Source organism: Poecilia reticulata, chromosome 5, assembly GCF_904066995.2.
Source record: "Poecilia reticulata chromosome 5, P_reticulata-male-v2, whole genome shotgun sequence".
Lineage (NCBI taxonomy): Eukaryota > Metazoa > Chordata > Actinopteri > Cyprinodontiformes > Poeciliidae > Poecilia > Poecilia reticulata.
Window position 1 is genome coordinate 20,674,269 of NC_088834.1, and position 27,825 is coordinate 20,702,093.

Below are 27,825 nucleotides of genomic sequence, written 5' to 3' on the forward strand. Positions count from 1 at the left end.
TTAATAGTGAATCAAAACCAGTTTGTGTCACAATGCAGAAGGTCGGTGTGGAATACCAGACAATGACGAGTTTTTGCTTCAAACAGTCAGAAGTTACCGAACGCTCATTGTTGCAGTGAACGGTGTATTCATCTGGGGCTTGTGATGCTTTGTCTCAGCAAAAGCGGTAAGGTCTGACAGCGATCGACTCCAACGAAATCCAAGCAGGAACTAAATAAATACATTTGAATTTGAGATTCACTCCAATGAAAATAGAGGCGACATTGTACACATGTGCTCACACATACATACAACCCTGTTATTTTTCCAAATATCCTGTCATCGGTTGAAGAGAAACTACGGGAATTTTGTAGCCACTGACAAGCTTCTGATGTAATTCTGGCAGGATATTTGACCCCTCTTACCGGAATAGGTAGAGGTCATTTAAACTGGTTTCCTGTCATGGAACTCCAGTAGCTTAATGTTGACTTGACTTCACAAACACGCATTAATGTGTAGTTTATAGATGTGTTATTAACACTTTATAAATCATTAAGAACAGTTTGTTGTGCATTAATAAAGGGTGAGAAGGAGACAACATTTACTGGTGTCTTGCTAAATAGTGAGTCAGGTCTGTTCTACATTTTATCTAGAGTTGTTATACAAAACATTTCAGACCACCTTGTAAGAATGATGAGTCTTTGTAAACATACTTTTTAAGTGAGAAATATGCTAAATAAATGTTTTTGTGGCCTTTTTTTTGCTAAAAAAATATGCATTTCTCATTTTCTGCAGATAAATACAAAATTTTTGTTTAGAATTTCAGAGACATGTTGTCAGTAGTTCACAGAATTAAATAACAATGTTCATTTTACATTTTATAAGCAATAAAATCAGAGAAATTATCATTTTAAGAGGTCTCCTAATTTTTTTCAGAGCTCTAAAGTGGTACCTATAATTGTGGGTCAATATCTACCAAACTTGTTGTTAATACAGTGTACCGAGGTTTCTGCGGTAATATTTAAGTATTACAGATTCAATCTTTCCAAGAAAGTAATGACGTGACATTCAAATAAAACAAGATAAACACTACCACCATTAAGTATTTATTTATTTATAAAAAGTCACTTTGAAATTTCACCGCATAAAACGTGTTTTCCTAATATAATGACATTCTGATCATGGTCAAACAGCTAAAATTTGACCAAAATACTTTTCTCCACAGGGCATTTGGCTCGTCCACATGGGCAGCTGCAAATGTCAGTGAGGCTTGAGGTTGTTGGTTTTGGACCAGACTGTTCTTCAGTCAGCACTGCGTCATTCCATGTCCATATACACCTCACTGGTGGTCCAGCATAACGTAGTTTATTGACTGGATTGTTGCTTCCTCTGTTGTTTTTGAACATCCTAACCAACTTTACTTCAGTTTGGTAATCCAGCTGAGCATGGAGCCCAAACACACATCCAGACTGGTTTCAGAATGGATTAAACTGACTATCATTTAGGAATGATTTCAACCTTTACCTTTTTCAACCAGTCAGTGCAAAAAAAAGGCTTAAATGGAGACTACAAATTCTATAAGAAAAGTGATGAAAATGTGAGTGGGTTCTTTGCGACTTGGAAAGGGACCAAATGTTATAAACAGTCCATATATTTGATCCATAGTATGTATAGTTAGGACTGTTTGAAAATCTCAAATGAGTTTTATATTTTTAAATGAATTAAGTTGTTTGTTTGAAGGTTTTCCAGGCATGTCCAGCTGAGAGGAGACCCAGAACTTGCTGGCCGCTTCGCGACCCGATCTCATTAAGAATGGATGGATGTTTGTTTCATCCCATGACAAAAAAAAATAATCAAATGCTTCACTACAAGCCCAAAACTAATTAATACCAGTAATGATTGTGCTTAAAACTTCTGAATTGTAATCTAAGCCCAAATTAATGTGATCAGATTTGCAAAAAGAAAAAAAAAGGAAAAAGAATGGAGAGCAGCAAATTTCACTTAACAGTAAGTTTTATTTTTTTTTGTAGAAAAAAACTATCACAACTTCATTTGGTTACTGTACATTTCTCTATTTTATGTCAGTCGCTCCGTCTTGATAACAGGTTGTGATTTCATGCTGAACACCAAACACCCGGCCGACCAACTCGCACACCTCTAGCGCAACATGTCAGTGCACAACTTTCTCTTTCTCCACTTTCAGGTTTTACATCCTCTTGATAATCTCATGTGAAAAGCAATTAGAAACCCCTATATATATATTTATATATAACGGAGGAGTAGTACAAATCCCTGACAGAGTCGCTTAGAAAACGAGGGCTGAGAGTCTTTAAACGGTGTGGTCCATAATCAACATGCACCTGACGGGTTTCAGTGTTCGGACAGCACCATGTTTCACTGTCTGTGTGTCAGAGAGGCTCCCTGCTCTACACCAGACAGAGAGGAGAGGAGATAGTTGTTGGGTGAAGAGAGGGGGATGAATCTAGGTCAGATTGAAGCGCATGCACACAACCCGCCCTCCCGTTTGAAACAAACAAAAAAAAAAAAAATCAGAAATGAAGTCTCTCGCTCTCTGCGGACAGACCTGCATGCGCTGTTCACCCGCTGCCGCGGTGACTGACTGAGTGAGGAGCACAGTGAATGAAAAGGATGCATCAAGCATGTCTCCCTGAGAAACACATCGATCTTCAGTACCATAGTAATCCTTACTTTATCGCCATCTTTTACATCTGGGCTCATTTTAAAAACATTTCTGCTCTTCACGTTACCTCACAATATCTCCCACCGACAATTACAGCGGCCCATCGCAGGGCGGAGCGCGTGTCGAACATCCCAAACAGTCGTAACAAACGCCCTGCGCCTTTTTGTGTGCGCTGCCCTGGTTCTCTCTCTCTACATATTTACCAGGTGACGTGAGGCGGCCTCTCGTAAAACCAGTTGCGAAGTGCCGAGTGGTGTTACTGTCCGTTCCACCAGCTCCTCTTTTTTTTTTTTTTTCTCCACCAGTGTGGTGAAACTAGGAGAAGCTGTAAATAGGTTTCCCCTTGCCCTCTCGGCTAAAGCACACACACATTAACGTCGGAGAGCAGGCTGGTGTCTTTAAGGCAAAAGGAAAGGCAGGAAGGAAAGTGCCTTGGAAAACTATTCAGACGTTTTGAACTTTTTTTTTTAAACACTTTGACACTTTACAACCACAAACTTGCCGAGAATCATCCCTTAAAGTGGAAGAAGGTAGACGAAGCTTCATGGTTTGGGAACTCTTCACTTTAAAGGCCAGTGAAGAATAACGGAAACCCAATTTATTAAAGTAACACAAATTCTCAAATATCCTTAAAATTTGCCCCAAGTTTATTTATCTCCACCACAACTGCCCTCACTATGTTTACAAAGTTATGCAGAATGGTTTGCCTTGGTAAACCAGCACAGAAGTAGAGATTGTGATGGCGACACAGTTGGAGTTGTCCGACTGCCCCCGTTCCTCTTTACTAATGCTGTAAAACATGGTAGTGGCAGCATTATGCTATGGGAACGCTTCTCTTCAGCAGGGAAGCTCCCCAGAATTGATAGCTGAAGGATGCAGTCGGGTCGTTTGATCATTTTGACTGGGTTTCCGTTATTTTTGCATTAAAAATCAGAGAAATGCGCCTGATCTGTGACTTCAGAGGAAGTTTTCCAGAGAGAGAGCGTCGCTGAACAAACAGCGTCACGAAGACCAAGGACCAAACCAGACGGGTCAGGGAGAAACCCGCCGTGCTAAACACATCCCCAGCTCGGATGATTGGAGGTTGCAATATGACAAAACGTGGAAAAAAAAAAAAAAGTCAAGGCGGTGTGAATATTTTACAAGGCACTGCAATTTGGAATTATTCCCCACAAATAAAGCCAGTCCTGTTTTACCTCTTTAAAATCGTTGTGAGCATAAATTCGCATTTGTGTCGCATTTCTCTTTCCCGTCACCTTCCGTCGGCCTCGCAAGCACCTTCTTCCCAGCTAGCTCTAACCTGATAGGAGTAATCTCTACAGCCCTTTTCAAGTTTTGCACGTGTAAAGAGAGAATTCAAAATGGCGGTGTCCTGTGTGAAGTGAGCGTAGTGACAGTGCAGGTGTGCTCGAGTGCGATTTCGCTACAACACTCATGAGAGATCAAGCAGAGGTCTAAAAACATCTTCTTTTTAACAAATAAAAAGCTGTCCACTCACAAGGAACATTTTTTTTTCCCCAAAAAAGCATAATCTAAAAATCAACAGGCTGTAAACTGAAACATTCACAGCCATTAAAGGAAATCCTCTGTATAAAAACCTCTATGTGATTGTTGTTGTTTTTTTTGTTCGTTTGTCGTCATGATTTCTCTTTCTTTGTTTCGCTAATATTAAAACCAGAAACTGGGGTGTCGACACCTCAGTAGAAAAAACAAAACAAAAAACAAATAGAAGAACAACCAAACAAGTTTTAAAACCACGTCCTCCGTGTGTGGACTCCTCCTGAGGAGTGGGTGGAACGAGCGGAGATCAGAGGATTCTCTCTCATTGTTTTTTTTATTAGGAGACAAGTTTAGGTAGGACTGTGCGAAGGGGGATGGTCTCCCCTGAATCTCCAATCATGTTGCTCTTGAGTTTGTTGCCGGGAGCTGTTGTGCCTACGCCCTGTCCGCCCTTCGTCATGATGGAGGGGAAGGAGGTGCTGTGGTGCTCGGGCAGCCGTTTCACAGGCGCCCCTTGGCTCTTCTCCGTCCCGGGGAGGGGCTTGGGAAGCCGGCGGTACAGCCAGGGGTGTCTGAGGGCCTGGCTAGGGGTGAGGCGGGAAGAGGGGTCCCAGTCCAAACACTTCTTCAAGAAGTCAGTAAAGGTGGGGTCCTCGCAGCCTTTGAGCGCGACGCTCCAGTCCTTGCTGCCCGGCGGGCCCCTCATCTTGCCGCGGCGCGAGCGCGACCCCGTCAGCACGGTGGCGCCGGTCGGCAGGTTGCTGACCCCGCAGTAGCGAGGCTGACCCTTGGAATTGATGAAGTTCTTGGCTCTCTTGGCCTGCTCCAGGATCTTCTGTGGGGGCATGCCGAGCAGCTCCATGACGCAGGCCAGCTGGTCACCCTCGTCCTCGCCGGGAAACAGCGGGTAGCCCGTCAGCAGCTCGGCCAGGATGCAGCCGAAGCTCCACATGTCGATGGGAAGGCCGTAGCGCGAGCCAAGGATCACCTCCGGAGCCCGGTAGAAGCGGGACTGGATGTAGGTGTAGACCCGCTGGTGCTCAAAGCAGCTGGAGCCAAAGTCAATCACCTAGCAAAAACAGATGGGGGGGCGGGGGAGAGAAGAACAAAAAAAATGTAGGAGTCAGCATCAGGTTGGGAAAAGCTGTAAAAAGTCTGCAGTATAAAAATACGTATTTATTCAAACTATCACCATGTTGTGACAGTACAATATGAGACAAATAACCTGTGAATCAGAACCAGGGGGAGTGTCTCAGCGCTGTCAATCATGCACACGTATACACGCTGCTCCTCGCCTCCCCCCGCCCTCTTCTCTTTCTCCAAGCTACACTACAGATTCTTCCTGACAGAAGAGTCTGCTGTTAATGCTAAAGCTAGTTAGCAGAGCCACTGATGAAGGTAGATAACGGTAAGTTGTTTCTCTGCAATAAGGAAACTGAGCAGCGCGTACACATGCTTGATTGACAGCACTAAGCCAGGAGGGCTGTGATTTTTCGTTTTTTTGGCCGAAACGGTGCATTTCAATGAGTTCAATCTTTTCACAGATGATCCGTTTCATAGCAAACTGTGATGACATTGAGGCAGTTTTAACAAATATGTAAAAACCTTTTAAGAAATGTTACGTACTTCAACTTTAAGGAATGTTATTTCTTAAGTCTGCTATCATGGAATTTAATGATTTAATAATAATACAAATGATGCCGAGAGAAAAATTTCGTTTACTGCCAGCTGGGTGGCAAACATTTCTTACATAAATCCAAATATGATATGCGGCATGTTTATAAATGTACAAAAAAAAATTAAAAATCAAGGTAAAAAGTAAAAAATAAATAAATAAAAATTGGAATTAAATTGCAGACTGATGACATCATGGATGATAAGAAAGAAAGCATTAGACAGCGTAGGACAGGAATAAGCCCCGTGTTTCTGTCTGCAACAACTTATTCACATTGTTGCCGTGTTTTGGAGCGTGCTTAACAAATTGCTTAATGACTGACTGAACGAATAATAACCAAAAAATCATATCAGTGTGAAGTTGTCAGGAGCGCTACCTTGATGCCGCTGCGGCCCTGCTGCTTGAGCAGGATGTTCTCAGGTTTCAGGTCGCAGTGGATGATCCTGTGCCGGTACAGCGCCTCGAGACACTGCAGGATGGAGTGCGCGAACTTCCTGACCAGGGGCAGGCTGAAGCCTTGGAACTTGTTGCGCTTGATGAGCTCGTACAGGTTCATGCTGAGCAGCTCGAAGGTCATGCAGATGTGGTTGCGGAAGGTAAAGTTCTCCAGCATGTGCACCACGTTCATGGCGCCGTTGCGGTCCTGCTTGCGTAGGTGCTCCAGGATGCGGATCTCCTCCTGCGCTTGCCGGTGAAAGCGCTTCTCGTTGCGCACCATCTTGAGGGCCAGGTGCTGCTGCAGCTTGTGGTCGTAGACTTTAGCCACCTGTCCAAAGCTACCCTTACCGATGATCTGAGGAGGGAGAGGAAATCACTTTAGATTCATGCACGAACTAAATCAATAAGAAGCTTGGATACGCGGATTAGTGTTTTATTGAAAGAAATTAATTTTGTTATTTTGTAATTATGTTATTTATATGAATTGTTGTCAATTTGGTCTTTAAAATAACTACATTTTCACACAAATTTTTACATTTTAAATGACTGATGTCTGAGAAGTTACTTAACATTTTTACCAGGTACTTTTTTTTACTGTTAATTGAATAATTTCTTGGATGGCTACTTTTCAGTTTACTTGAGTAAAAATATGTCGAAGTAGTGATCTGGTCTAGGCACTCTTTAGCACCCTAACCATTCCCTAACTTGTGTTGTTCATAGTTTGTAGGTACCAAAAAAAATAAATGCCGCCGTTTTCTGACGTGCAACCATATCAGAAGTGACATCATTTGCCTTATTTGTAATGAAGCTTTCCTAGGGAAACTCCAGGTGGAAATGGGCGTGGTCTAGTCTAACAGGTACAGAGTCATCCAAGCGTGAGACGAGAGCAAGTTTTTGTAGCTGTGACTCATGCTGAAGGGAAGCTGCTAATCTGAAGATTAGTGTCACCAGTTAGTGTTACTTTTTTTCTTTTCTTTTTTAAATCAAGCTAGTTCCAGGGATTTCTTTGGAATTTTTTTGGCTGCAGTATCAGTTTTATTTTAAAGCAAAATTCAAGTGCATAATCCCTTGCAGGTCTTGGACCCAAAAACATTCATGTAAGTTACCTTCAGGAACTCGTAGCGGTACGCCAGGTGGTCGTGAGGGACATGAATGTAGCCGCCCTGCTCGTCGTCGTAGCCGCAGTTGTTGTTTCCGCCGGGCACGACGGGCCTTTTCCTCGCGTTGGGTCCCACGAAGTAGATATCCGGGTATGCCTGGATCTCGGTGTGCTCCAGGGTGGTCAGCTGGGACCGGTAGAGTCTCAGAGCCTGCTCGGGACTGAGGGTGTTGCAGAGTTTGCCGCCGTTCCCAGCTCCTTGTGATCCAGACGATTCAGTGGAGCCCTTACTGGAGTCAGAGCTGAGGCAAATAAACGCGGCAGGTAAAAACGCTGAGTTCTAGCTTGCTTTTGAGGACGCATTTGATAACCAGAGTGTGTTTTCCTCACCTGTCCGCACTGTGATCCTTGGACAGGGTGGAGACGGTGGTTTTGGTGGGCGTCTGGCCAGTGCTCCCAGCGTTCTGAATGACAGCTGTGGTTATAGCGTTGATTTTCCGGTTATTGGTTGAGTCTTCATACAGGTACTTGACCTTCAGCTGGCCACCTCGCACGCTCAACTGATCCCTCATTACAACTTTGTTACCGACAACCTGTAAGCAAAAAAAAAAAACAAAAAAAGAAACAGTTGCATGTTAATAAATGCAAAAGGGTTGGGGGGAAAAAAACAACAACAAACAAACATCTCTGATTCTCTTTAATTTCAAAAGGAACCAAAATAACATGAAACATCTTACCCTAAATGTTGAATTATAATTTATGTGATAAGTAGAGGGTGATGTATTCGATTTAATGCGTCCAAAAGCAAAATCAAAGATGAAAAAAAATTAAAGATGTGAATAACTGCTGCAAATAAAAACAGAGAGCTCAGCATGTAGCAGAACCAGGTCAGGTTTTGATGAAGAAAAGCAGAAATATAAACAACCGACTTTTGAGTGGAGTGTTTAAAGCCAAGCAGCCTTGCTGCAGCTTGCAGCTGGTAAACTGGCAAGACTGGATCTGGATCCGGTCCGACTGAAAACTCTCCAACGTGACAAACTCCAACACCTCACTCACTGGAAAACCATGCAAATGAGCTACGCCACACCCTCCTCTGTGTTTACAAGCTTTTTTAACATCTACAGCAAACTTGTAGAAATATGTATTACCCCTTTAACCTCTTCATGGAAAACCAGGAACTCAAATGTGTTTTGGGGGATTTTAAATGGTGGACGAACACAAAGTATTGCGTAGCTGGTGAATGTGGCGGAGCAGCAACTTTGTGGAACAAACATTTTTCTTTGATGACAGCTACTCGCGGCTTTTCTCTTAACAGCTCACATTCTTCTTAAACAATAGCGAAGTCATGCCATTAATTCTGAAGTCTTGACTTTGACTAGGCCACAGGGTTGGGTGATATGGACTTGAAGTTTTATCATAATATTTTGCAGCACTACTGTGATAACAATAAAAGTGACACTAACAACTATTTTACTGTAACTGTACGGCTGTGTGCCGCAGCTATTTTAGCCCCACAAACTCAAATGCTGCTCTTCAGAAACATTCCAATTTGTAACATGCTTCTTTTAGGACACCAGTCATATAAAGAAGTGTGATTTGTATCGTTGAACTGTAAGTCGTAACTGCATTTCATCATTTTTTTCAACTTTATTGATATTTATTGGTGTTTTTATTGAACAAAAAGTGAAGAAAACATAAAAAAAAACAAAAAAAAAAACAATCCCAGCGGCCTGGACTGTGTTGAACGTTTTAAGCGTCATTTACTGGAACTTATCATGACAACAATAATAAAAAAAAAAAAAACATATTTATAAGACATTTATAAATAATAAACTACATGACAGCTTCCCTCCATCCATACTGAAGAAAAGTATCCTCACAGCATGATGCTGCCACCACTATTTGTCAATGCTGGGATAGTGTGTTCAGCCTCCTTCTTTTGCCAATTAAGTAACTTTTGTGGCACCGTATTTCACGTAGGAGCGAAAGATTGAGGGTGGATGAATTTAACCACATGCAACTTTGTTGGTCAGTCACATGGAGGTTTTTGGCTGTAACCTTACCAGATGTCACAAAGAGGGTGTAAAGACTTTTACGCAATGTAGTCAAACACTGTAAGCAAGCAACCTCAAAGCACTACAGCCACATGTAACTCATAAAGTTCAGTATTTAACTCCTCGAGGTAATCATAATGTTTCTGTTAGGCCAAGACCTTCAGCGTCGACTGTCTCTGTGCTACGACAAAGACAAGATACTGTCAACAATAGAGATTACGTGTGCATATAGATCAAAATATCACACTACATACTCGTAGACTCGTAAAGTGAGATATCGCTGGTTGTTCAAATGGAGAATAGGGCCATAAAGTCTAAAAAAAGGTCTCGAGCCTTTCCAGTAAAGCGTTTCCTTCTGGCAACGCCAGGAATTCCTTCTTCCACGCTGTCTGACCTTCTTCTTTCTCACCAGCGGAAAAACCCTCCGCAAGATTATGGAGCGCAGAGGAAATAATAGTCATTAAAGTCAGATTACGCTCCCAAACTATAGAAGCAGTGCAGCTATAAAGACAAAAAAAAAAAAAAAAAAGTCGGGCTGACTTTTCTTTCACGTTTGAAAAGCTCCTCTTCTAATCGCCAAGTGGTTTTGGGAGGAGGAAACCGTCTTTCCTCGACGCTGAAATGACCGAAGCCGTGCTAATTCACAGAGACAACAGAACGAGGAGTTGTGATTTAAAAGCACATGTTCCCTTGACAGAGGACTCAGTCGGGAGAGTGTTTATGTTGTAAGTTTGAGACCCCGAAAATAGACGAGGTATGCAGGATTGGTTTCCATACATGTCGCCATATAGCCTGAACTTATTACGAGCCTTTCTGCTGAAGCAGTGTCTCACGCAGCTGTTCTGCAGTCACAGTGAATGTCATCGATCGCGCCCCCTTTGCTTTTTCTTATGCTCAGGCAAACACGTGCACGTACAAAAAAAGAAAAAAAATAAATAAATAATCAAGGGTTCATGCACGTGCCGCAGTATAATGGATTACCAGCTGACCGGGCCGCGGGTGTTATAAACAACATAAATCGTTTTGAAGCGCGGACAAAAATGGAAACAGGAAGCAGATTTCTAACGCAGGTATTATTGAGGGTAATGCGAATCTGTGCTCTCCGACAGATGGAGAAGAGCTTATCGCTGAGCTGTCAGAAACACCTAAGGGCGCTTTTATTTTGCTCCTGAGCGCACGCAGGTTTCCGTCTTGTGTAGCACCTACAAACACAGCAACCTTTGGTCACAGTCGGCTTTAAACCGGATCCACGCTTTCCATTCATGACCGAGTGCTTTTCCACATTCACATTTCAAGACTTTCACCGTTTGCCAAAAACATTCTGTTAATTCGGGAAGAAAACTTGAAGCTACTCGGTCTTGTGTTGCATAATTATGAATATTTTTTGTTTAATTTTAAATGTTTGAGATTAAACAAACAGATAAGCCAAAGAAATTAAAAGAATCCAAAAATGAGACTTCATTAGTTGCGGGTTTTACACATCAATCAACATCTTTCTTTGGCATCTCGCTCAACTCTACTTCAAAGTCTTAGGAACATCCAGGAAAATCTAGTTAGTTTATATCGGTTTGTGATACATTTATTTTGTCTGTAAAAGCCATAAGTATTTATGGAATAATTCATGTTTATCACCAATTACAGCAATAAATTGAACAGACAATTTGTTCCAATTTTTTCCCCTTAAACTAATAGAATCTGCTTACAAAGCCACTAAAGGTTGCAAAAGCAGGGAAAGTTCAGCATTTTCCATCAAATCAAATTCCATAATTTTCCATTCCTATAACAGAGGACAGAGCTTCTCTCCGAGCGCTTTCGAACTGGGACGAGCTCCTGTCAGTCACTCTGAGCAGAGGACGGTACCTCTGCGAGCGCCGCCAGGAAAGAAGAAAAAAACCCACTAAAGGAAGAAAAGTCAGACTAGAATAGAAAACTAGGCCTAACCTCTGAGCGAGCCCACCGACGGCGGGCATAACAGGAGAGGGAGGGAGGATGTTGATCGGTGATTTGGTTTGTGGGTCACATTTTCAAGTCCAATAAATCTTTACAATGTATCAAACCAGCCTTTTTTTTTCTTTTTTGCTGGAATGTGTAAAACAGAGCATGCATTTTCTGCTGACGGGGACATTTAGAGAGGGGAACAGAGACGGTATATGTTTTATGTCGTCTTGCATTCTATAATGTGCATTAATACATGCAGAACCTGCAGAATAAATCAGAGTGAAACTGGTTCCTCAGTCACGCAATCGGCACCACCAGCAGATTAGGAGTTTAACTAGTAGTCAGACTCTAGTAAGACTAGTTTTCTCCCTGGAACTCTTTCACATTAAACCTGCAAACTTTAATTTAGTAGACTTTAATTTATTTTATTGGGATTTGTGTTATAGAGCCACACATTCAGGCTCAATGAGTGAACACGATAAAGACATTTTTGTAAAATTACAACTGCAAATTTCTTAGGACTTTTTTATGGCCTTCTTTAAATAATGACTTTTCCCTTGTCACTGTTCTATCCTGACAAGATCTGAGTTTATGTCCAATGGTTGTGCAGTCAACAGAATCCCCTACCTGAGCTGTGGATCTCTGCAGCTCCTCCAGTGCTACCAAAGGCTTCCTAGGCTGCTTCTTTGATTAATTTTGCCATATCCTGACCTGTCAATTTAGGTAGACGGTCATATCTTGGGTAGTTTTGAAGTTGTGCTGCACACTATGTGAAAACACACACTGCTTGCCTCTATTTACCAATTCTATAACTTCTGAAAGTTACTGTTTCCACTGTAATTGTGAGTAAAGGGGGATAAATATAAATGCACGTCACAAATATCCAACTTTGTGTTTGTTCTGTCACCTTAAACCCCCTTACCCCCCCCAAAATGTGTTTGTTGCTATATTGCGACAAACTGCGAAAGAGTTCAAGGGGCGTGCATAGTTTTGCTCTGTACACAGTGTGTCTCCGTCCTCCCTGCACTATTAAACTGACAAAATAAATAACTGCTGCTGGATCTCTGGGGGACACTCACTCTGCACGTTTCGCTGTGACACTGAGATGCTAAGCATTCATCGTTTTCATTTGCCTCCAGGAAACTAATCGATATTACTCACATGATCAGAGCTTCCTCATTGAGGGGCATAAAACTGTCCACGTTCAAAACACTGGAGATAAGGCAGGAGAAGAGCTTCCCTAATCGACACGGGAAAAAAAAAAAAAAAAAACCGAGGGGGAAGAGGGAGGAGGCGCACGAAGACGAACAGAAACAGGGCAGACTGTAGGGGACGTCTCTCTTGAGGAACAGGATGTCTCAAGACAGAGAGCCTCGGCACAGGAAACGAGCTTTAACTAGCTCCGAGCTCTTTGTGTTTGTGTTTTTCCGTGCGCTACTCACTGTGTGCTTGGGCATCGGGGGCAGTCCAGAAGGGCTGTTTGTGTCTGCTTCGTCTTTCAGAATGTGGTCTGTTCTCATGTAGGAGTCGTACAGGCCGTCACCATGGCGCGCTGCGGGGGACAAAAGTGACCAAACAAATCAGTGCGACGGCAGCGGGTCCCTTAACATCTGCAACACTCAAGGATAAAGATGCGATAAGAGGTGATAATCTTACTCTACGCAGAGAAAACCAGGCAAAGTCCTATTGATTAGCTCATAAATCATCTGGACAGCTCCAAAGAAAAAAAAAAACTACCTTATATCACTAAAACAAAGGACTTGACAAATCCCTTCAGCTAACCTCAGCAGGGCTCCCTCCTCCTCCTGTGGAGTGAACACTGCCTGCCACAAGATCCCAGCCCACGCTTACAGTGAAAAGGCCATTATTAGCAGGTACACACCATTGTACCTATTGTGTGCCATACATTGTATCCGAGCCCAGGGCTCTGACCTGAACAGCTTAGATAGGGCTTAGGGTCCCAGATCGCTAGCGCTGCAAGTGGTATTATTGGCCTAATGGGGGTAACAGATGCCTCAGTGACGACAGCATCTTTCCATCTGTCCATCTGCCCATTCGGCCAAATCTTTTAAGGCCCACACCAGGTGTGCTTGGGAGTTGTAGATAGATGGATGGATGGGGGGATGCGTGGGCTTGCCATTCAATAACTGCTGAGTTTCACGCTCACCTCTGTGGCCACGAGCCAGACACCTAGAGTAACCCGAGATCATACAGGTGGGAGGACACGGCGGCGAGGAGAGCGTTTGGGAAGGCAGTTACCGAAGTGGCAAGCCACCATCCGCCGGCTGTTTATGCCAACAGTCATCTAAGCTCCTACACTCGCCGTTGGTTCAGCAGAAGAAAGGCGAGAGGAAATTCTGTGTAAATTTGAAACTGCAACCCCGAGCTCGGACAAAAGGTTTCAGTTTTGGTCCGTTTGATCTTCTAACCGACCGGGCCTTGAGAATGCTGTAACCATAAGCAGATGCGTCAGAGGGCCCTCGTCCCTCGTGCAACTCCGTCAACAGACCGGCTTCTGAACAGATTAGGCCTGCTGCTTGGATACAGACGCATTAAACCTGCACAGCACAGCAACCAGCCGCATTAAAGCCGCGCACACAAAATATTAGGCAAGCATGGGCTCCATTAGCCGTCTTCAAGCTCCTAATTACTCCGCAGGAAATCGGCAGCTTCTGCAGACGGCCCAACTTACTCGTCCACGCAAGCCTTCGCTAAGAAACTGATGTTTTTTTGTCCGACCACAAAGCTATCCAATAGTGAAAATATCTTTGAGTTACTCCAGAAACTCTCAGCTTGACTGACTCAAATCGGTGATTAGATGGTCAGCAACTGAAAAATTCTATCTTTTGGGAATCAGTGAACACAACTTACCAAAATGCTACGTGGTGACCTAACGACATGCTTCGGTGTGTGAGTTGTTATTGAGTGAAGACACTTTACCATTAAGCAAAAGAGTTCAGGAAGCCATTTGAAAAAAGGAATGTATATAAAAACCAAAACGCTATTTAAACTGAGCGTACTCATTAGCTATTCAGGAAACAAGAACAGAGCTTGACCAGTAGGTGCCACTAATTTAACTTTGCCATTTTGCATTTCTGAAGTTTTGGTCATTTCAACATTTTAAGGTAAAAAAAACAAAAACAAATCAAGCTCTCTGCCTCAGGACCTCAGTTCACACTCGTCTCAAGGGCATTTAATCAATTTTATCCTTTCAACCCCTGTCTGTCATGGCCCATGCTGGATTGGGAACTCCTATAAACCTTTAGGAAATCTCAAGCTCTGTTGACACTGATCCAGATTTTCAGATGTTTCCTGCTGCGTTTAAAGAAAACTTTTTTAGGTTGAGATTTTTAAAAACTTAATTTGGACCTCCATATGTGCCAACCAGAACTTATATTATGTATGCCATCACTTCCTCAGCTTGAGTTTTTTCCCCAAAGGACAAGAACTCATACAAGAGGAATTAATGTGATAAATGCCATTTTAAATGCAAAAGGAAAAGAAATACTAGTACATTTGGATTTGATGTTTTGCCCCTTGCCTTTGTCTTAAAATCTTAAAGTTCATAAATCATCAACAGGTGCATATCTAACTTTAGTAAACCTGGAGAATTTAAATCAGTACACCTGTAAAGCATTCGTAGGAATCAAAAAGTAGCGACAGGAGTCAAGTAAACAAATACAGGAGTTCATTTATCATAAAACGTGTAAGTGGAGCTGTAAGTGTTGTAAAGTCAGACTTTTTGCTTCCTGGTAACTTTGAACAGTGTCTCTATAGACAGAATAAACCGTCTATTTCCTGGAACACATAACAATAAACCTGCAATCAACGCACTAAAATAATAACTATCGTGATATGACCCGATCAAATTCCAAATACATCTAATAATACGGCCATAAACAGAAGAAGGGTTTACTGGACAGATGTAAAAAAAAAAAAAACAACGCAGTACTTCCTGGACTAACTTTCAACAGCACACAGAGGTCTTAAAATTGATAAGCACCACAAAGCATGTTTACAACCCGCATCACGACACAGAAAAACATTTGAAAGAAGGAAAACTAACCAAGCTCATAATTAAAGTCGCTTTTGGTGCAGGATGTTTCGTTGACAACCCAAAAAAAGATGGAAACTCGTACATGAAGCGACCAAAATTAACGTTTTCAAAAACAAACAAAAGCAAACGACAGAAAGAGTTGTTGTGGTTACCTGTTGCTAGCGGGGCTTCTGGTTTTCTGCTTATTATCATCATATTTGCAATGAAAACGTGATTCCAGCATCCAAAGAGAGGAAAAAAAAGATAAAAAAAAGAAAAGGTTCCACACCGTTTTCACCTAGCAAACTCAGCTAATAGCATCTAAAAAACTTTGTTTTAAACGTCTTTTTTTAGTGTTTAAAACACTCCCCGCTTTAGTTTAAGTTTAAATTAGAGTTTTTTGTTGTTGTCTTTTTGAGGGGGGTTTTACTCTTTCTATTTATTCTGGTTTTGACAGTGATTCCCGGCTTTATTAAAAACACAGATTGCTGTATTTATACTTCTGGCTAACATTAGCTTCGCCTGCAGTCTGGAAAGACTTCAACAGGCAGTGGGGGTCGTTACCCGCAGCTAGCCAGCCCAGCTAGCTTTCAAAGCAGCCACAAAAACACCCGTCCGGACCGAAGCCGCTCCCTCCGATGAAAACAGTTTGAGTCCGAATATCACAGCTGGGTGTCTTGGCCCTCGTACCCCTCGCCTTTCTCTGACAGGACAAAGAGTCGGTCCAGAGCACCATTCCCGTCCCGGTTAGCTGACTCGGTAGTTAGCAAACAGCGATGCTGCCACTCGCTGAGCCCCCCAGAGATTCGTCCTGTTTTGGGACAGCTCAGGGCTGTTTCACTCTTCCTCAGTGGAAGCTAGCCAAATGATCAGGCGAGCAAGAGCCGCACATAAGCTCCATGTCCGCAACAGAAAACAAGCGGAGAGTCCTCTTCGCGTAAAGCTTTCAGCCGAAGTCGGTGCTGTTAAATCCCTCTTGAGCGTGGCGAGAGTATCTTATTCTGAGCTGTAATGTTGTTGCTAAGGGCGTCTTCAGTGAGCCCAGAGTCAGCAGGCAAACTGAGGGAGGGAGCGGGGCGGCGCTTAGCTGGGTAGGCCGAAAGAATGCAGAAAGGGCGCCCCCTAGCGGTCACTCGAGCGCTGCAGATTAACCTTGGGCTGTTTGTCGAGTCCATTATCACAAAATTCAACTGCACCGCATTTCTTTGAAGCATTTTAACACTTCAAGCAAAAACTGGCATAATCTAATTTTGTCATCTGCACAATTAGTGGGGATGTATGTAGGAGTGTTTTGTTTGGCAATGTGTATCCATCGACTTGTCATGATAACAAATTTTGTTGCCCTAAAAGTTATTGCGATAAATGATAGTAATATTGTTTTAAGACCATTTTGAAGTAATATATCATGGCATAATAAAGCAATTTTATTCTCTAAAAAAACAATAAACTTTGATTTTGTATAGAACACTTAACACTGGAACTGGAAAATATATGGAAAAGAAAACGCAACAACCAGGAAACATTAAATAAAATGGAAATAAAACCCACACACAAACAAAACCATAAATAAAATGGATTATGAAGTCTCCGTAAATAAAATCGCCCTTCAAAACAATAGTAATAATCAGAATGGAAATTATCGAGCGATTAACCGATTTGTTCTTTATTGCGACAGACCTGTGTATGCAGTGTGACGGATGCATTTATGTCAAATTGATTAACATATAAAAAAATCAGGAATTGACAGTCTGTGTAGGTATTGTAATAAACAATTCAGAAAGCAAGCAAGTAAATAGGTTTAACAGCTGCATCTTTAACTACTGTGTTTCAAATCAGAAGATTGTGACTATGACAACCAACTTATGGAAGCATTTTCTTCAAGATGCCACGTGTTTTCTTATCGTCTGAATTTGTAAAAATGTGTAAAAACCTGCAGCAATTCTATTTTCTCTTCATTGCCAAATGAAAAATCTGAACGAGAGATAAAAATGGATAGTTCAGGGTTTTTCAAGTGAGTTTTAAAAAAGCAATATAAAAACAGAATTGTATTAGTATGAATTCCTACACTCTTAGTTCACTTAGGAATAGAAAGGAAGTGTCTAATCGGAACTGCTTTACATGTTCCACTCTCTGTATGTGTGAAAATAACCATACAAGGCAAACATCACAATAACATAAATATTACTAAATCTCTTTTTTTCATGATCTATTTGCTTTATAATATAGAAATCTTCTTTCTTGGCATCTCTTAGATAGCTTGAGCCACTGGGAACTAATCTCAATCAACAGTAAATCAAGATGCCTATAACAGGGAAGATATTGACTTCTGACAGCTATTTATGAAGTTTAATTTAAAGAAATCGTTCCATATCCATTTAATATCTCAAGCAATATTTGACACATTTTTAGAAATACTTCTTTATTCTGCAAAATCAGCTCGGCTCTTTCTGCTTGTCAGAACAAAGAGTAAAGAAAAGCAGCGTTCATGCTTTAATTATTTAAAGCATAAGCTTTGTGCAGAACTTGTTAGGGCCACACGTCGCTAATGGTCATTCACTCCAAATACCCTATGAGGAAAACTGCGAACTGAAACTTGAGAGGTCACGAAGATCCATACTGAGACACAAATAGTTGGAGGCAGCGAATAGGACAGACGGAGTAAGACCGGGCCGGCATGAGAAGGGGACCGGGGCTAAATTCAGAAAGTGATACATGGCGGCTACAGAGGGTAAAGCTAATCATAGCTCTTTCTCAGAGGTGAGAAGAGGGCCCTGTCTATATTTGCTTCCATAAATATGCATGCTGACACAGATTTAGTTAGCTCCTGGCCATCAGCCAACCCTTAAACACCATATTGAATATTCTTAGCTCGTGTATGTGACAATGCCTATAAACTGAAACGCTTTTCGCACTTTCTTCTAAAGTAGGTTGGGCATGTGAGAGTGTGGGCCAGGCACCCTATTTAACCCCAGCTGCTGAATTTACAGCTACAGCAAAACATAGGGCCAGGTGCAAAAGCTACCTATAGGTCCTTGTGGGGGTTTCTAGCTGTATTTGGTCATAAATCCCGTGACAGACATTGACACCTGTTAGTTTATTGCTTTAACACCATATTCTAAAAGGACAGTGAAAACAGAGTTCAACTAACCCAACCCTAAAAAAAGGGGAACTCATTGTGGAACCAAACTGTTGCTATGATACGAGCACCCAGGCTGCGGTTCAGGCCGGCGTCGGTAATACTTAGAGGAAATTTTGTTTGAGCCTATATTGAAAATTAAATACAAGGTAAGCCAACGTTAATGTAGCGCAAATAACCCACATAATAAAAAAATATGAGCTGTTCAAACACTAGGAACAGGGACTTCTGATGTAGCATTTTAGCTAATTCAGATTTAATTATTTAACTCAGGTTCGATATTAAACTATTAATCACGATTGTTATCGCTGATGTTAAACACATATTGGATTTTACAGTGAGGATTGGTTGATAACTTTCATATTTCAATCTTTGAATTTTATTTCTATTGATTTTTCTGACTTGGAATTTATAAATCACTTCTGCATAAAAACATGCAGTGCAATTAAATAATGTTTCTTTTTATCATGAACACAAGAAATGGGAAATGTCCAGGTGCTGGTTATTACACCCAGTCTCCACTTCATACCCATGTAGTTTTTGAAGTAATATATCGTGGGACATTTACCATTCGTGTGTATATTGAACAGGGGAATGTTTTGTGTAAAAAATTTAAAGGAAAGATTCAAGGGAATTTTTCATAATCTTCTGTCAGATAAAGTGCTCACTTGATTTAAACAAATCCAACCTTCCAGCAAGAAGTCATTCAAAGTTATGATGCTTTGATCAAGGCCATAATCTGTCACACCAGTCTGCAAAACAGTTAAGTATTGCGTTTTATAACATAAGTTTTAAAATATATTGATTTGTCTTTACAAACATAATTTTATGAATGAGTTGCTTGTCTGTTGTGCGTTTCATGCTCATAAAAGTCTCTTTTTTTCACAGAATAAAAGTTTCATGATCTTAAGTCGGTCCTTAAGTACAGTTCTTACAGCACGCACAACGCTGAGACGCTGCAGCCATCCCCCGTCAGCTCTTCCTACAAAAGCCACGCCACCCTGGGCGGAGAGCCACATCAGCTTTTGACATGATAGCAGTAATTTGGAAAGCTTAGTGCGTTGTAAGGTGGCACTTGTAAAAAGAACCGCTGCTATAGGGCTCTCTGTAAGCAGATAAAAAAAGAAAACACAAAGTAGGACGAACAGCTGTAGCTTCCATGCAGCATGTACAGATGGCGCTTGTGGTCTAGATGAGGTCTGGCCACCTGCTGGTGCTTTGAAAGTAGCGCAAGTGGACTTTTCAGAAGGAAATCGTGACACAGGCAGATCAGCACTTTCTGAGGTTCATGACTAAACTACACATTGTGTTCATACCAGGGGTCCAGTAGGTGGTGCTTAGCTGTGTCACCTGCCAAAATAAACATACTAACACTTAATCAGGGATTTTTGTATGCAACTTCATACGAATGTGAAGCAGAACAACTGTTTAAACAAACACATAACAGCATTTCAATAAAGAGGTTACCCTTTTATTTCATTTAAATTTCTGTACAGGCCTAGTCATATTTATACACAGTTGTACAAGTAAAACTAAATAAATTGCAAAAATAAAGCAACACCCTTTACATAATTTCACATGGATGGTTGTGAACCATGAAATAAATAAAACGCACACACACGCGCACACACACACACACACACACACACACACACACACACACACACACACGGGATTCGCTGAGGGAAAATAGGGAGCATTCTGAAAATGGGGATTAAAGGGAAAAAAAAAATAAAAATAAAAATAAAAACCAACGTCATTCCAGAAAATCGCACGCAAGCAGAAGGATCCACACTTATAACTCAATCAGGCACCTGAACGTGTGCTGAAACCCACGTTAACGCAGAAAACGCATAGGACAAAAGGCACTGCCAGCAGGAACAGCTCGGGTGGAAACACACAGGTAGGTGTGGGTTTTACAGGGAGGTATGTGCTCATGGACAGCAGGCCTGACTTATCTGAGGATTAGAACGAACGTAAGAATGTCTAATGGATTGTCTCTACTACGCAGGATGACCATGCGCACACACACTAGTGGAAAAATTATGTAAAACAAAAAAAATATCATATTAGCAACAACGTTAAATCTTTTCACTCTTTTTTCCAGTGTCTACACAATTCATATGCATTGCAAACATATCATAGCCATTATTATGAGTTTTACATATTTTTTTGTTCCTTTTTAGGGGTAAGGAAATGAGCTAAAATGCATGCCCAGCCTCAGAGTTGTGGCCTGGATCAAGACGTGCAAAACAAGAAGATGATTTTTTTTTCCAATTCTTTTATTGGTTTATTTGTTTTTCTTTACCTCCAATTCAATTGAAATCCTCTTTGAAAAAGTCAGTCGGTAAGCGTTGGTGTAAACGTCCTCTCTCATTCATAAACAACTCCCAAAACAGCAAGAGTTTGCTTGCAACTAAAAGGCATAAAAGCTGACTCATCATCTCTCCAGGGTTCTTATTTGTGCATTTAGGCAGTAAAAAAAAAAAAACTAACCACATCTGGCATCCGTGGACATGGTGGGACTGAGTGAATTAGAGGAGAAAAACGACAAGCATCTTTCCTACTTTCAGATCATTTCATGTATGGGTTAATATATATAAACACAAACTAAGAACACGGTGGCGGCAGCATCATGCTGCTGGGGTGGACAGTAAAAAACAAACCAAACACACCGTATGATTGTCCTTCAGCTCCAGCTCGATGTAGCTAAAAGTAATCATGCCTTCTGTTTTAATCCTAATCCTATGTGCAGGGCAGATGAGCTGAGAGACTCATGCATAAGTAACACTTGCAGTAGCAGCAGCAGTAGTTGTTGTAGTAGCAGAAGAGAAGGGAAAAGTTTAAAAACCATCGCTGATTCACATCAGTCATAAACGAGATCTCAAGAAGAAGGTTGCAGTTCCAGATCTTCCTTGGCAGGGGTAAACAACTGCTGTCCGGATCCAGTTGTGGGTTTGATAGGATTGTGTAAGGGAGCCTGCGTACGACCTGAGAAAGTATATGCATCAGCGTGTCTCTTGTCCGTGTCTGAATGTTTGCCGACGAGGAGTCCGAAGGTAAGTTCAGCTCAGGCTCCGCTTCTCTGGATTCAGATCACACGGTGTCCTAAAGGTCCACGCATCCCCGGGGTCGGAGACATGAGGGGGGACAGGGTCAGGGGTCAAGGGCTGTGCTGTTGAAGGGCCTGCTGCAGCTTCTGTCGGTAAATGGTGTACTTTTGCTGCACGGCTCGCACGCGCTCCGCCTCCTCTTTCTCCAGGATGACCAAGAAGTTTTGAAGCTCGGGGACAGAGAACGCGTGCCACTGTGGGACGAAGAGTGAGATCAAAGAAGGACATGAGTTCACTCTTACAGCCTCTTTTTAATGCACAGTTTGTTTTTTTTTACTTTGAATTTATAAAACTCTGCCTTGTAACCCTTTCCCGTTTACTTGTCATGTAACTATACATGAAAAAATAATGCACATGTACACAGCTTTGTAAATGTGTTCATAGTCCACACGTTGTATACGAATCTCAATCTCAATGTGCTTAATTAGGATCTTATTAAATTATAGAGCAGACCATGAATTCCAGAATTTTCTAAACTATTGCACTACTTTGCAAAGGTCTGTCACACAAAATCCTAATAAAATACTGCAACTATTGCAGTTGTAATGTAACAAAAATGTGAAAAAGAGAAAAGCTCTACTCTTGGAAATCATTATGTTTGTATGACTGGACATGTTTAAAGGCTCCCTCACCTCAACCTCTCCGGTCTCATTTTCCTTTAGGACAAAGGTGAGCTGCTCAGGATCTGGTCCTGCTTTCAACCTCAGGACAAGAGGATGTTCAGACAGAGGGAGCTTCTGGAACAAGTCTGTACCGGGACAATAACGAAAAAAAAAAAAATATATATATATCAGGGATTTGTTGGGCATGTTGTGCATTAAATAACACGTGGGAGGTCTTTTCCTCACCCTGTCCGTCTCTGTGCGTCTGCCTGTACAATGCGAACTTGCGAGGATCGTCCAGCACCATGAACTTCTTCAGCAGGCCCTGTATCACCTCGCTGGTGGTGGTCAGAGAGCCGATGTGGATCTGCTTCACACAGTCGCATGGCAAGTAGAAGGATGTCCGCTTTTCTGTACGCTCCCCCTGCTCTCCATCCTGGTCTTCTGATGAGGCGCGGCCCCGGTCGCCCTCCACCGTGACCGGCCGACTGAGCCGCAGGTGGACCTTGATGAAGCCGGTGAAAGAGCCGTCTGCAGCCTGAAGCACATAATGGAAAGACGACAACAAAGAGGAGAGAGTTTTCAGAACTAAAATACAGTACAGTCTCCCAAAACCTTCATAGAAATTGTGCTAAGATCCAATAAATCCAAATCTTTTCAGACTGTTCAGACTTCTGCTACGTAGCACCAGCAGCACTCATTCCAACACATGAAAGACTTGATGGGAAGAAAAGAAAAGTTTTGGAATGGGCTAGTCAAAGTTCAGAACTAATCTGACAAAAGAAAAGTCTGTGGAGTCCCTAGAAGAGAGCTGACAACAGGAGTCGTCCTCCTAATCTGACAAATTTGGGGAATGTCTGCAAGGCAGACTTGGCAAATATTACCAAGTTGACTCCAGAAGGGCATATACCGAATCTAAAGGTGCTTTAACAAAGTTTTAAAATTGTGCAGATTTTTATTTGATTTTCACTTGACTTGTGTCAGAATGCCAAAAATACTACCAATTTATAATAGTATTATTAATTTCCCTCACAAAAAATAAACTGCTTTCCTCCGGTATTTACATCAAGTAGTGCAAATGTGATGCTAAACAGCACAAAGTAACAATTCTAATCAACCTTATTAGTCGACAGTATCACAATGCTACTTTCTAGCACATACTAAAGCAATATGCTCTTTTATGTTTTTCTAACTTATCCATTTGCATTCCTTCACAACAAATGTAAAAAAAAAATTATATATATATATATATCTTGCTTTTTTCTGATCAGAGCATTCATCTATAATTGGATTTGATGGTTTCCAGAACTCACCAGATTCATGCCATTTTCAGACACCTGAGCGTTGTACGACTCTATCTTGGCCCGGACTTCTTCCTCTGACAGCTCCTCAGCGCCTCCTCTCTCCTCTTCCTCCTTTGTTTCACTTTGCTGGAAGGAGAAAGGAAATATCAGTAAGTAAGTGGAGGACTCTCATGATCGAATCAGTGCTCTATATTTAACAGCAGATGGCGCTGTTACAGTTCTCCCAGTAAAAAAAAAAAAAAAAAAACGAAATAAAAATCTCATTGAGGATTGGAAAAGTTGAATGAGCACAGACTTTTTAACCTCTATTTTGTTTAGTCTTTGAAGTAAATATTAAACTGATAATGTTGATAATGGAGTTAAAAAGCCCAAGCAGAAGAGTCTCCATGCTCTTCCCCACATAGAAAAGCTGCTTTTTTCTTTTTTTTTTTTGCTCGTCATCCATCCTCAGCAGTGAGATGACTCAATACTCCAGCTGTATTTGGAGTCAAGAAATATTGTGAATGGAGCCAATAACACAGTCGACACGAGAAGAACGCCCCCCCCCTCGCTCTTATTCATGCCTCTGACAGAGAGAGACTGGGAGTGAGGGAGGAAACGCATGAAAGGAGGAGAAGGATGGAGGGAGTCAAACAGTGGGAGGCCCTGAGTGAGGGATGAGAAATGATGAAAGAATGGCTGCTGAGCAAGCCTTAGCAACACAGAGTTTGACTGGGTTATTTATAGTACAGTGGGATCCATCCTCTCTATCTCACAATAGCTTCTTCTCCCCCCCGTCAGCCCCACCACCACTTCCCTCTCCCTCTTCTACAGTTTATTTGCATTTTCTGAGGCAGTGGGAGAGCGTGGGAGGAAGAGAAAACATTGTTGGGGGCGGGGGAGGAGGAGAACGGGGGGACGACGGGGTCACGGCTGCAGGAAGGGTGAGTTTGTGCCTGAAGTACAGACAGACAGACAGGCTGCGATGAATCCTGGAGGACAGGAGAGCAAGAGGAGCCCCCGGCGTCGTGACGAATAAAGTTTAAGGGCGATTCTTAAGTTTGGTTCAGAAATATTCAATCGCAACTTGGTGAAATGGCAAACGTTACTCTGTGCAGCACACACACTCTTTATATCTTATGAATGTTTTTTCCTGGGGACATGAAATAGACTTATTTGGACTTCACGTAACGCGCTCTGTGTGGCTGAAAGTTATCACCATGGTGACACAAGTTTGAGCTGCTTCAGCAAAGAACAGCTTGGATATTCAGGGTAGCTAATAAAATCAGACATTTTCTTGACCGGTGATCAGAAAAAACAAGAATTCTCTATCAGACAGTAAAAGTCAGATCAGCGCATCTACAACATCCCAGTGTGTGAATAATTTTCGGCTCAGTTGAATGCATCATGCAAGACTTGTATGCTGGGAATGGATTTGATGTTACTTTGGGAGCCATCAGGATGTTTTGCTAGTAATTAATTTCATGACCAAAAATAGCAACAATAAAACTCTGTTGGGAAAGAAATAAATTAATTTTTTTCTAGTTTTCTGCATAAATTACTCAGTATCTGGCCTCCATGTCTGCAGTGAAGCCGCCATCAGCAAACACTGAAAGTCTATTTTATCTGATGGTTGCACGGCACCTTGTCACTGCAACATTCAACGATGTTGCAAGCTGCGTGTTTTCCTGTTTTATAAAATACATCATCCCCATGGTGACCTGTGGTGGCGGCAGCATCGTGCTGCGGGAATGGAAATGCTTTTCTTCAGAAAAGAATTGATGGAGCCAAACAAGCTCAGCAAAAAAAAAAAATTTGTTTTTTCTTACAGATGTTGTACATCTAACCTGACTGAGCTTCAAATATGTTGCAATGATTCTTGGACTTAAATTTCTGTCTCCCATGTGCAATTTTTCCTTCCACTTTGCTTGACTTCCCAGCAAAATATCCAAACTTAATATATTAACCATGTTATTAGAGTAAAGTAGCTTGCAAATGTATTCATGCCTGCTTAACTTTTCCCCTTTTGCAATATGATAAAACCAAAACTTTAAACAAATAATCAATAAAACAGGAGACATACTGTAGAAATGCTCCACCTCTGACCTTTTGTCTTTATCTTTACAGGCCCATAACCTATTGAGTTTACTGACCTGTTCTCTAGCATAAAAAAAAAACAAACAAAACAAAACACAATAAAGCGGCATAAATGTTGAGCAAGCGCCGAGTGCTCCAGGGTTGGGAAAATAATCTGAGGGTTATTGTATGTAGGAGTCGGACTTCTTCCAGAATTCCTCACAGTCGAAAGCAGCAGAGTGAAAGGAGCCTTGCAGGAATTCCTGCGTTTGTATGAGAGTTTCTAAATGTAACGGAGGCCGTGCCCTGCCCTCCCTTTCTGCATACCAGTGAGAGTGATGGGAGCACAATGGAGCAGGACGGTGTGGGTGTAGCTTCGGAGTCCCACAAAGCAACCCGGTTTGCCCGGGTCGCTTCGGAGCTGCTGACCGAGAGTCAGAAAGATGAAAAATCATCTGCGGTAATAACTAGGAGGTCATGTGTTTTCAGGGCTTCATGTTCTTCATGTTCAGGACGTACTTTTCCGTTCAAGTAACATGCACACACAGAATGTTATCTGTTTTTACATTGGCTTGAAAAAGTATTTATAATCTTCATATTTTATCACACTATCGCTGTAAAGTACAGTGTGTTTTATTGGGATTTTAAAATCAGCACAAAGGAGTTTATAGCAGTGAAGATGATCGTTTTTGCAAATAAAAATCTAAGAAGTGGGCCATACGTTAGCACACAACCTGTTTTAAACTGACACCCCTAAAATAATTCAGTGCAACTGATTCCTCCTGGAGGGAGTCACCTTGTCGAGTTGGGGAGTTAAAGGTTCGCGGTAACCCGGGGGGAGCTGCAGAGATCCACAGCTCAGGTGTGAACGTCTGTCAACGCCTGGATCTGGAATGGCTTGTAAGTGACACGCAAACGTTCAACTAAGGGTTCTGGTCAGATGGCACTAAAATCTACCGTTTCGAACCCAGAACACACCATCACCATGGTGAAACATGGTGGTGGCAGCATCATGTTGTGGAATACTTTGAGTTCATGTATCACATTTAATCTAAAAAAAACAAAAACAAAAAAATACAATCTTTAAGTTTGTGGAGCCACCTATGAAAGAAGTACAATGAACGCTTTTACAGTAGTTTCAGCTTGTGTTTTCAATCTCTTGTAGAACACGGAGAGTTGTTTTTCTTTAGTTGTGAGCATGCATTTGGAAAATTTTCCATCCCTTTCAACTCAGAGCAAGGCATGACAGCTGACGACACAGGTGATTCCCGACTAAGTCTACAAAAGCCCAGCCTAATTGCTGAGAGTCCAGCATCTGTTAGCTGGATGTTCAGTCCCTGTCCGGTGAAGATAATAACACTGCAGGTGACAGAGAGCAGACAGATGCCATGTTATCTAATCCATCAGTGTTAGTGTGGCAGGTGTCGGGTGAAAACAAATGTGTAGGATGTCTTTGACGGCCATGTAAGCGCGACACACACATACACAGCCATGCAGAACCTGAGGGTGAAATGAGTAATCGTTGGTCTGTCTTGCGCTGCTGACATGAGACAAGAGAGGTCAGGACAGCTTGAAATGTCAGAGTTGCAGCATGCTCCATGTTTCCTTAATCTGACCAGCTGCTCCTTAACCTGTGACAGTCAATGCCAAATCACACCATCTGTGTTTCCGTGTGAGAATAGATTGCCTGTGCTTGTGTACAGTAAACGTAGGGTGCCGGCAGAGAGCGTTTGCACGAACACATGCAGATTTAGTTTCACAGCTTTCAGGCTTTCTCACGTGTGTGTGTGTGTGTGTGTGTGAGTGTGTATGTAAATGTGTTAGAAGATGCAAAATCCTGTTTCTATTCCTTCAGAGAACACTGGCTGTGTTGTTTTCCTGGAAATTCAGTCTGATAGTTTTTACATATAGTACTACTGATTACTGAATAAGGAAATGCTTTTTCTTCACATCCTTAAAAAACATAGAAATATAGTACTATGGGTAAATTTCACTCTTTGTAATATGAACCCTCCAACACCATTCAACATATCCTTCAGCAGAAACAAACATAATTATGCTTAAATATTTTCAATGACATACTGCATTTTTAATGTCATTTTTAAAATGGTGTCGATTTCAGCGTTGTTGTTGTTGTTGTTGTTGTTTGGAGGCCATTTTCAAGTAATATGTTGATAATGGCACAATAAATTCAA

At 41.8% G+C, this 27,825-nt stretch overlaps 2 protein-coding genes across 5 annotated transcripts in view; both read right to left on the minus strand.

The window, feature by feature from the left end:
- Nucleotides 1–1,974: 1,974 nt before the first annotated feature.
- Nucleotides 1,975–16,598, minus strand: dyrk3 (dual specificity tyrosine phosphorylation regulated kinase 3). Of its 2 annotated transcripts, none has more exons than XM_008409247.3 (6): nt 15,594–16,598; nt 12,827–12,936; nt 7,783–7,985; nt 7,400–7,694; nt 6,232–6,648; nt 1,975–5,249 (listed from the first exon to the last, which is right to left on the minus strand). In XM_008409247.3, the coding sequence occupies exons 1-6, from the start codon at nt 15,634–15,636 to the stop codon at nt 4,518–4,520; spliced, it is 1,800 nt and encodes a 599-aa protein (XP_008407469.1). In that variant the 5' UTR covers nt 15,637–16,598; the 3' UTR covers nt 1,975–4,517. The 2 variants fall into 2 exon arrangements, with proteins under 2 accessions (XP_008407469.1, XP_008407470.1); XM_008409248.3 differs by lacking the exon at nt 15,594–16,598 and adding an exon at nt 15,451–15,563.
- A 3,407-nt stretch (nt 16,599–20,005) lies between these two features.
- The window catches only part of rassf5 (Ras association domain family member 5), a 33,447-nt gene continuing 25,627 nt past the window's right edge, over nt 20,006–27,825 (minus strand). For all 3 annotated transcript variants that reach the window (XM_008409249.3, XM_081607258.1, XM_081607259.1), the window contains 4 exons: nt 23,585–23,701; nt 22,518–22,809; nt 22,302–22,417; nt 20,006–21,863 (listed from right to left, as the gene is read on the minus strand). In XM_008409249.3, coding sequence (XP_008407471.1) covers nt 21,720–21,863; nt 22,302–22,417; nt 22,518–22,809; nt 23,585–23,701 — 669 coding nt within the window. In that variant the 3' untranslated portion in view covers nt 20,006–21,719. The remainder of the gene's footprint in view (nt 21,864–22,301; nt 22,418–22,517; nt 22,810–23,584; nt 23,702–27,825) is intronic.